The sequence below is a fragment of the Pelobates fuscus genome, chromosome 3, assembly GCF_036172605.1.
Source record: "Pelobates fuscus isolate aPelFus1 chromosome 3, aPelFus1.pri, whole genome shotgun sequence".
Taxonomy (NCBI): domain Eukaryota; kingdom Metazoa; phylum Chordata; class Amphibia; order Anura; family Pelobatidae; genus Pelobates; species Pelobates fuscus.
Genome location: NC_086319.1, coordinates 360,954,241 through 360,964,375, shown reverse-complemented (window position 1 = coordinate 360,964,375; position 10,135 = coordinate 360,954,241). Strand labels below are relative to the sequence as shown.

The window sequence follows — 10,135 nt, the reverse complement described above, 5'->3', positions numbered from 1 at the left end:
AATAACTATCTGGTATCCCTAATACAGAGGATATATGGAACATATGTATGTACAGAGGAAGAGAATACACAGAAAATAATACACATGTACCAGAAGTAAAGATGGGGAACATGTAAATTGGGAGAGATGGTCTAAATCATAAAAAACAAACTAAATCTATGTCCACATTCAGTACCTTTGGTTCTAACATTTGGAGTTTGTGAATCCAATAGGTTGTACATTGGGCATTTTTTTCTTACCCTATCACCACCATGCCAATACGGTGTCACCCTTTGACCGAATGTGTCATAAGGACTTTCTTTATATTGTTTAGATGTTCAAAAACCCTGATCTTAAGGATTCTTTTAGTGCGTCTGATGTACTGTTTGCCACACGGGCACTGCAGCAAATAAACTACAAAGTTTGTGTGGCATCCAACCTCGAACTTAATCTTGAACATATCTCCAGTTTTAAAGCTAGAACATTGGTTTGTCCTATCCAGAGACATGGTGGAACAAGCTTTACAAGAGTTGCATCCTCTAAAAGTACAAGAATGCACCATAATGTTCTCAAAATCAGTTTTTATTGTGTAACTGGGGGCTAACATATTTTAAGATTACGATTTTTTTTTTTATATATGAGTGTAGTGATCTGGTAGATGAGTTCCCAGGACTGGATCCTGCAATAATATGGACCACTGTTTTTGTATGCTATATCTTATTCTTCCATTATCCTGATTATACTGGGTCACATATGCAGATTTGAATGTATCATTGGAAGATTTGAAATTGGGTATGTCAACCAGTAGAGCATTTCTCTCTTTTTTTAGAAGTGAGACAATTTTCTCTCTCTAAGGCAATCCTTTTATAATCCTTCTCCAAGAGCTTATTTGTTTATTTGGTGAGATTGATTCTAAAAATCCTGAAAATGGGAACAATTGCGCCTTAGGCACAGGAATTGTGCTTTAGCAATGCCTTTAAGCCACGGTTAATGGTGACAACTTTTCCGATGGACATATCCTTTGCCATCTGTCGGCTTAAAAAAGCATTTGGTTTTTATTAACCCGTTTTCACAGAAAAGAGTCAAATTAAGAAAATGTATTTCATCCTTATTCCACACAGGGGTAAATTTAAGATTATATTACTTATTTTTTTTGAAAACTAAGAAATATCTGAAACAAAAAAAGAAGACCCTCTCCAAATAATGATAACATCGTATCGTATATCTCCGTATAATTATACCTGTATATGTTATTAAGCAGTCTCACGGATCTAACACATCAGTTATCATTTACAGAGCTATTTACTAAAGTGAGAATTCAAATTGAATTTTAAATTAAAGACTAGAGTAGCTAAACTGAAAGCATAACTGACCTAGGGATTTTTTCATGTTCAGCTATTTTGACCTTTAATGGGAAATTCTCCTTGAATTCACGAAATCAACTTCAGTTATCACTTTAGTAAATAACCCTGTTAGATCACCTTGGTTGATAACTAAATGTAGAATGTAATTTCTTTCTTAGGCTGTTCCTTAATAACCATAGCTACAATTTACATCTTATCTTATTTTATTAATTCTAGCTTTTCATTATAATAAAGTCCCTTTTATGTAAAAAAAAAATGCAATAGAAAACACAAGTTAGATGCATTTTCTTTAATTAAAACAAATGATATGCCATGATAACATTTATCGGTTTTATGTAGGTGGAGCCCATCTCAAAATCATCAAGTGAAGATTTTAATAAAACAAAAGCCAATTCATCAAGAGGGATATTCTTCTTTGTCAACCACTGAAGTTTGTGTTGCTGCTCAAGGTGTTCTTTAATTGAAAGTGAATTCCATAGTTGCTGGCATGACGCCTATACTGCACTGGTTAATGTTTCTCTTCATTCTCACATAGCCGGCTTCTCCCCAACCATCACCCCAGCTACAAGGAAAAATATACAATTTTTTAGTGGTGATTGTACTGCAATAATATGTCAGTGTAACATATGTTCCAACTATGCTAATCCTTATTTCTGAGCAGCATCTATCAGATGTTCGTTCTTAATATCTGTAATAAGGTTTATGCCAACATTAATACATCTGCAAGCATTTTCTTTTTAAAGTGGAGGTAAATATCAGGACTCATCATTTTTCTGTCTACGTTCAAGGGGCAAATATAGAATACTTTCTTAGGATGCACACACATGTCTTTAATGGAATATGCATAATATTTTCCTGGACAACAAGCAAAGATACGCTTATTTTATGTTAGCTATCCAACTTTTAATATATGAGCAGGTGAATATTTAGACAACAGTTTTGGAGTTGGACAATGATAAATAATTGATTTCCCGATAAGAAGATGGATATCTCAAACTACAAGATAATGACTGATAAGACATCAATGATACATTTTGCAGAATAGACAAACTATATGGGCCACGTGATTCTTATATTCTGTCATATAAAATAATAATATCTAAACATAATAACCTGTCATTTTTTTCAGGGAAAATTACAAAATATGAACTAAACAATCTGGAATATTTTATTAGGCATTACAATCAACCCTGGGACTTTGCTGCTTCAAGGCAAAAATTAAACTATGGTGGTGCACTTCTGAGCTATCAAGCTGAGCTATTGTTTTTATTTCTCCCAAGAAGCTGAGAGTAATCACATTGAATTGTGCACTCATGTTCGCTTAAGTTTTTATAACTTAACTCAGCCTTTTAGGTAAAATAGCTTAGAGTGAATTATGTGTTATACATCACTCACATATTAGCCACTTATATGCATTTGTGATTTTAATATGCAATAAAAGACATAGATCAAAGTGATAATTAATCAATTACCTATTCCTCACTGTCCAGAAGTTACGGCCGTAACCCACAACAACAATTGCATGATTTGGTCCATCAGCACAGGTTCCATCATATATTCCTAAATTAAATAAAAGATTAAACTTTTTTTTTTTTAATGTTCCATATACGTACTTTTTATTTTTTTTATTTTTACATTTAAGTTGTCACTTTTCCTCAACAACTATATTGCATCAAGTGTTGAAGATAATGTGGTAGCTTGTCCATCACGTCACTATTAATTTAACATGTATTTTCTCTCCAATTGTATATTGTACATGCTGCTCTTTTTTGTTGCTCATTTGTTTAAAAAAATATAAGAAAAGGTATGTCAAAATTATTTTTAGAGCTCTAGATTTTTAGTATTTTCCAATCCAGAGCTCAGATAAATACATGTTCTGAATACTGGTCTCTGGAATTACATACACTCTGAGTAGAAAGCAATGGATTGATTTTTACAATCCTTAATCCTAATAAAATGTTATGGTGAATAGCAATTATAATAAATGTAATCAATTGATAGAGTTGAAAGATAAACAAATTGTGTTTGCAATTTTCACTGACACTATTTCCATAACAAGTATGTTCACCATATAGATTTTCTCAGAAGGAATTGTGTTTTTGTTAGATAGAACTCATGTGTACATGGACCTGGAGACTCAAAAGCTAAACCTAAACTCATATTGAGCAAATTGTTAGTGAATTGTATTCAAGAACAGAATCTCAAAGCAATTTTCATTTCTTATATGTTTACAATAGGTAGTATCTCAATTACTGATCTAGCTGAACTGTCAAATTGTTTTGTGTATAGCTAAGTGCATTTCATTAGTTGATTAATAATATTCTCGTTTTATTTTTATTTCATCGCAAATTTTATCATCACTAGAGTTAATGGATCAAACACATTTTTTAGTCTGGTTCCTCTTTGTATACAGCTGCCTAGAAGTTCTAATTAATCTGAAGAATACATCTCATAACGTACTTTGACATGAAAAATAATATTGCATCATTAACATGTTTCATTAGTAATTACCTTTTTCATACAGCATAAATTCATCATTAACTCCAATTCCAGCAGTGAGAGGTCCAGTAGTTGCCACTGATGCTGCCATATTTGCTTCTCCATTCACATAATAGATTTTTTTTGCTTTCAACTTTATTGCATTGTTGGAGTTAAATAAGCATTTACCTTGCTAAAAAGACATAAACAGCAAAATAAACTAAAAACAGTGAAACAAACATATTAATTTATTTTTCTATAGGAAGAACAGGAAATCATATTTATTCTAATTTTTAACCCCTTAATGCTTAGACTCTCCACGATATACCTTGAGTAGTTCCTGACTTCAATCTAACACTATGCTATCTGAGTTATGGTAGAGAAACAAACTGTGTTATTGTCTATAAGACCCTTTGTCCTGGGTGGTGAAGAATTGGCATCATAAACTTGGGCTTTGAATTACCTCTGCCCCTTTTAGCTGGCATATTCAAATGATGGTGGGAGGTATCACAGTTGAGTAAGGGCCCCATATCCATATAAATGACTTCTTTAATATAAATTTTATATAGCAGAGATCCTCCAATCCCGTAAACCTAATTACTTCATGCTCTAAACTAGGGTTACCAAAAAATTCCCATTTCTATGATTCTAGCAGCTACTCTCAGTATTCAGTGTCTGTTCCCAATCCTGTGTCCACACACAGTGTATATATATATATATATATATATATATATATATATATACATATATATATATATATATATATATATATATATATATAAAACCATGCATCTCTAGCTCAGTCATACAAATCTATATTGGCTGATTCTACCTCTCCAGTATGAGTAGTTGAGTTTTGGGGCATTCAGACACAGTGCAGTGACTTCTCAGAATGCTCTTCAATGTATAGTACAATACAAGAGAAAATCTTAATGTAAACAACTGTACAGGAATGTGTGAAGGAATAAAATCTCCTACCTTTTCTTTATATTTGTAGTCATCACTCTTCATAATACCATTTTTGGAAACATATTCCAGCGCCTTAATTGGGAGTCCACCATCACAACCATCGTTTACTTTATCGCAATCCACAAGCTGCTGCTCACTGAATATGAGTTGTTTACCCTTATCAAGGCAGTACCGGGTTTCAATAAGGCTCACCTTAAAACACAATTTACATAACATCCTTTTAATTTAGACAGAAATACCAAAACACAATAACATACCATATTGCCCATCCTTTCAGATAGGTACAGGATTCAGGTAGGTATCTCTCCACAAATACCACCAAAGAAAAACTCATCAAAGGAAATATAAAGAGAATCCTCATACAAAAAGTAAAGTATGTTCCAGCTTTTAATTTTTATTAGTATTCTATACATGCCATTATTGTTAAACCAGCTGGTGTGATATATATACAATACTAATAAAATGTCAAACTGTTATATATTTGTTTTTATTGTGGATGAATTCTCTCTCTCTCTCGCTACATATATATATATATATATAGATATATATATATATAATATATATTATTAATATTTTGAGTGCTATATAAATAATTGTAATTAATTATTCATTTATTGAATGTTATCCATCAGTTAATAAGCATATAAAATAAAAACTTGCTTTCAGAGAATGCAAGTAAAAAAGCAACTTATTTAACCCCATAAGGGCCAAACTTCTGGAATAAAAGGGAATCATGACATGTTGTCACACATGTCATGTGTCCTTAAGGGGTTAACCATGTACAGACAGAACTATGACTAGGGACAGCTAAATAGGGGTGAAAATAGGGGTGAAAAAATACAAGTAAAATTTTCACAACCTGACAGTTCATACAGTTTATTTTTAAATGTGTAAAAAAATTCAAATGACTGCACAATGTGCCAAATTGCGCTGATAGGCACAGGCATCGTATTGCAGTAGGAGCAATAGATGGTGATGACATGTCATCGAACATTTGCAAGATCATCTAGCAAAATACTGAGATCACTCCATAGGCCACCATGTTGTACTCTATTTGTGTTTATGTACAATAGTGATGCAAGTCCTGATAGAGGAAGCTGCGATGAGTTGAAGATCTGATTGAGGAACAAGATGGCTGCTCCAAGGAGTAAAAGTTCAGGGAGGTTTATCTACCTGTTCTCTTTCGCCCCAAGGCACAACATTGTAAAAGGACATTTCTTGGCTAAAAATGTAAATACCCTAACAGTGACAGTCAAACTTCAATGTTATTCATGGGGAATTAACCATGAATTAACAAATGAGTTGCATAAACCCATTCTTATTAGTGAATAAATAGTTTTTACCGTTGCAAATGCCCAGCATGAGCCACATTCGCCTTGGCTTTTAACTGGAGTCACACATTTTGAATTTCTCCAGTCATATTCATCAGGAATAACGGGCATATTTCCATGGCGATTATGGGTATGATGTGAGATTGCAAATTGTCCTTTCAAGCCAAGGCTGATGTGGGAAGCCCGTTCTTCTGGGGTCTGAAACATGATAGCCGTATTTATTAAAAATACATTTCAATCACTTAATTCCATTCACTAAAGGCAATATTAAGCAAATAAAGCATGTATTTTAATTTAATTCTTGTATACTATTACAACTAATAAAAAAAAAAAAACATGTTATGCAGTATAAAAAAAAACTGAGAAAAAATATATAATGAAATGTAAAACGTTCCTTTTCCAGGAAGTCAGCACAAATTAATGTAGATCGAGAAAAGTTGTTCAAACACTAGTCCTCCTGCAATTCCAGTGGTTTATCTTTTATAATCAATGAATGGTATTACAAAACCATTGGTGGTGGTTCTTTGAGATGTATTTCAAGCACATTATATTAACTATATTTTTCAGAAATTATTTATCTTAAAGTGGCAATCGCATGGTGGTTGATTACACGATTAATGCATTATTGAAAGATGAAAAGAATTAGGATTTTCCTGATTGGCTGCAGCTTTTTGAAAAAACAGCTTCTAGAATCCATAGCGCTTTATTAAGTTACAAAGTACCTACATTCACATTTTCATGGATACTAATTATTGCAGTTATAATCAAAAAAATGCAGAGCAATGGAAAGGGAGGACCTCAAAACACCATAATTTTTGCAACATTCCATATTTTGGTGAATCTCTTTTACACATATTACTAGAGTATAGTGAAGAGTTTTGATAGCCCTGTTAATTATTTATTACATTTCATTTTTATTTTATATATTATTATATTATTTTAGATTTTTATGTAATCTGGTATAGAACAATCGAATTTTAACAAAATAAACAATATACCTCCAGAATGATTTCGACAAACTTACCAGATCTGCAAACTGATTCATTGCCAAGGTGTAGTTTTTAAGACCTAGTTCTGCCAGCTTGTTGTGTTTGTGCACCAGATCCCTCGTGGCTAACCATGCTTCTTGGCGATACAATTCAAGTTCTTCTGTGTCATATTGTTTTCCTGCCATAGAATTTAACCATTAAAACAACTTTACTCACAATCTTTGGACAAATACTGCACTGTATTTGTTAAAACATTCAAATTATACATATATGTATATTCGAGGCATGGACTTGTCACCAGTGGGGTACCTCAGGGATCTGTACTTGGACCCATTCTCTTTAATGTTTTTATTAGTGATATTGCAGAAGGTCTTGATGGTAAGGTATGTATTTTTGCTAATGATACTAAGATATGTAACAGGGTTGATGTTCGTTCCAGGAGGGATAACCCAAATGGCAAATGATTTAGGTAAACTAGAAAAATGGTCAGAGTTGTGGCAATTGACATTTAATGTGGATAAGTGCAAGATAATGCATCTTGGACGTAAAAACCCAAGGACACAAGTACAGAATATTTGATAGAGTCCTAACCTCATCATCTGAGGAAAGGGATTTAGGGGTGATTATTTCTGATGACTCAAAGGTAGGCAGACAATGTAATAGAACAGCAGGAAATGCTAGCAGAATGCTTGGTTGTATAGGGAGCGGTATTAGCAGTAGAAAGAGGGAAGTTATCATGCCATTATACAGAACACTGGTGAGACCTCACTTGGAGTATTGTACGCAGTACTGGAGACCGTATCTCCAGAAGTGATATTGATATTTTAGAGAGAGTTCAGAGAAGGGCTACTAAACTGGTTCATGGATTGCAGGACAAAACTTACAAGGAAAGGTTAAAGGATCTTAACATGTATAGCTTGGAGGAAAGACGAGACAGGGGGGATATGATAGAAACATTTAAATACATAAAGGGAATCAACACAGTAAAGGAGGAAACTATATTTAAAAGAAGAAAAACCACCACAACAAGAGGACATAGTCTTACATTAGAGGGGCAAAGGTTTAAAAATAATATCAGGAAATATTACTTTACTGAGAGGGTAGTGGATGCATGGAATTGCCTTCCAGCTGAAGTGGTAGAGGCTAACACAGTAGAGGAGTTTAAGCATGCATGGGATATGCATAAGGCTATCCTAAATATAAGATAAGACCAGGGACTAATGAAAGTATTTGAAAAATTGGGCAGACTAGATGGGCCGAGTGGTTCTTATCTGCCGTCACATTCTATGTTTCTATGTTTCTATATTGCAATTCATTTTTTTTCCTATAGCACAAATTCATACATTCTCTTTGCTATCCATTCATCCCATGCCTCTATTTCCTTTTGTATGCCCCTAGATGTCCATTTCATTTTCACTGCTATAAATCACATACCCTATACTAGACGTGTGCACAAATGCATTTCAGGTAGCACAAACAAATCAAATGCCTTTTAACCTGCGCCTTAAAGAATCTATATCTATATACAACTCAAAGCCCAGTCCCCTGTGTTAGTATATACACTTAAAATATATATGAATAAATTAATCACTGTTTACAATAAGGTGGTTTAAAGTGAATAATTAAAAATACAAAAATAAAGCCACGGTGCAGATTTTTTACTTTCTTTGTGCTAAAAGTAGTTTATTGTTTACTATTTGTTGCTCATTAAGCATTTTTTCTGGAGTATGGAATTCTTATATTCCTTTACAAGGCTAAAGACTGATAGGAGCATAAAATCCCATTACAATTAATATATTTAAAAAGTAAAGGTGACTAAAAACAATTCAAACACTAACTTTTTTCATGGGATGTAATTGGTCCTTCAGATTCAGAAAATTACAGTAGAATAGAGCTGTAGGTTATGGGTTAAAAAAATTGGACTTCGGGTTTTTTTAATGAGCATTCACACATTGTATTGGACGTTACACATCAATCAAACCACTGTTAATTTATTAGTCTGTTTAATTTTATTTTTTTTCCCAGTAACACAGTTAAAGCCTTTAACATGTATGAACATAATCTTAGTATTTGTAATATGAGTTTTTTTAATGTGATTAAGAGAAACAGCAAATAACCAAAGTAAAGTATAAATTAAGGCAAAAACAAGCTTACAATTCTGTAGTAACAAATTAATGTGCGTCATGGAAACTAACTGAATATTTTATTGCATGAAACATAATTAATAAACATGTCACTAACAGATCATACTTATGTATAAATGTAAATGTCACTAATTATCATAAATCATACATGTGTGTATCTTTGTAATTACATACCATATTTAGATTTCCAAAGGTTCCATTCTTGTTCAAGGAAATGTGCAGCCGAAGCGCAGACAACAATTGTTGAGAAGAGGAACAGAAGTTTATTGAACTGCATCCTAAAGTAAACCAATAGTACGTCTTTAGTTTACATACTCCAGTTACATCTTGCACAGCAAACTTTTTATTTTGAAATACGAAAACTATTAATATCAATCAAAACTCAAAATGTAATCAGTTTCTAATCATAAAGGAGGCAAGATACATTTAACTACCCAAAATCGTTTTTTCTTACGTTAATATGCTATATGTATGTTATTTATGCATTTAAAATATATTATAAATATGTAATAATACATAATATATTTAAAATAAATCTATAAGCAATAAAGCAGGTAACGAACCTGTCCAGTGTATTCCCAGGACCAGGAGCTTCTTCAGGTCTTGGTGAATGAAGAGCTTTCAAAAAATTGGTCTTTATATATAATTTCCCCCACCAATAGAATTCTTACTTTCAGCAAGTCGTGCTAAGAATCAGATATGTGGGACAGTTTGACCTATCACAGATATGAGATATGAGATATGAGATTGATATGATATAACAGAGAAAGGAAATCACAGCAAAAGAGGAAATGTGTGGTATATTTTGGTGGTATTTTATTATGTTGACAGCATAACTTAATAATAAAAAAGGAGAGAGGTAAAAACTAAATCTTCACATG

At 32.7% G+C, this 10,135-nt stretch overlaps 1 protein-coding gene across 1 annotated transcript; it reads right to left on the bottom strand.

Moving 5' to 3' along the window:
- Positions 1–1,617: 1,617 nt before the first annotated feature.
- On the bottom strand, positions 1,618–9,556 carry LOC134603368 (uncharacterized). Its single transcript, XM_063449260.1, has 7 exons — positions 9,429–9,556; positions 7,146–7,288; positions 6,134–6,319; positions 4,800–4,982; positions 3,855–4,014; positions 2,816–2,903; positions 1,618–1,905 (listed from the first exon to the last, which is right to left on the bottom strand). Exons 1-7 carry the CDS (start codon positions 9,529–9,531, stop codon positions 1,800–1,802), a joined length of 969 nt encoding a protein of 322 aa, XP_063305330.1. The 5' UTR covers positions 9,532–9,556; the 3' UTR covers positions 1,618–1,799.
- Between the last annotated feature and the right edge of the window lie 579 nt (positions 9,557–10,135).

What these genes read in the sequence shown, in the direction of transcription:
- LOC134603368 (XM_063449260.1), bottom strand. Translation starts at nt 9,531, where the DNA reads ATGCAGTTCAATAAACTTCTGTTCCTCTTCTCAACAATTGTTGTCTGC. An exon ending in TGAATCAGTTTGCAGATCTG is followed by an intron (nt 6,320 to 7,145) that starts GTAAGTTTGTCG and finishes ATCATGTTTCAG; the next exon opens with ACCCCAGAAGAACGGGCTTC. An exon ending in CATGCTGGGCATTTGCAACG is followed by an intron (nt 4,983 to 6,133) that starts GTAAAAACTATT and finishes TTGTGTTTTAAG; the next exon opens with GTGAGCCTTATTGAAACCCG.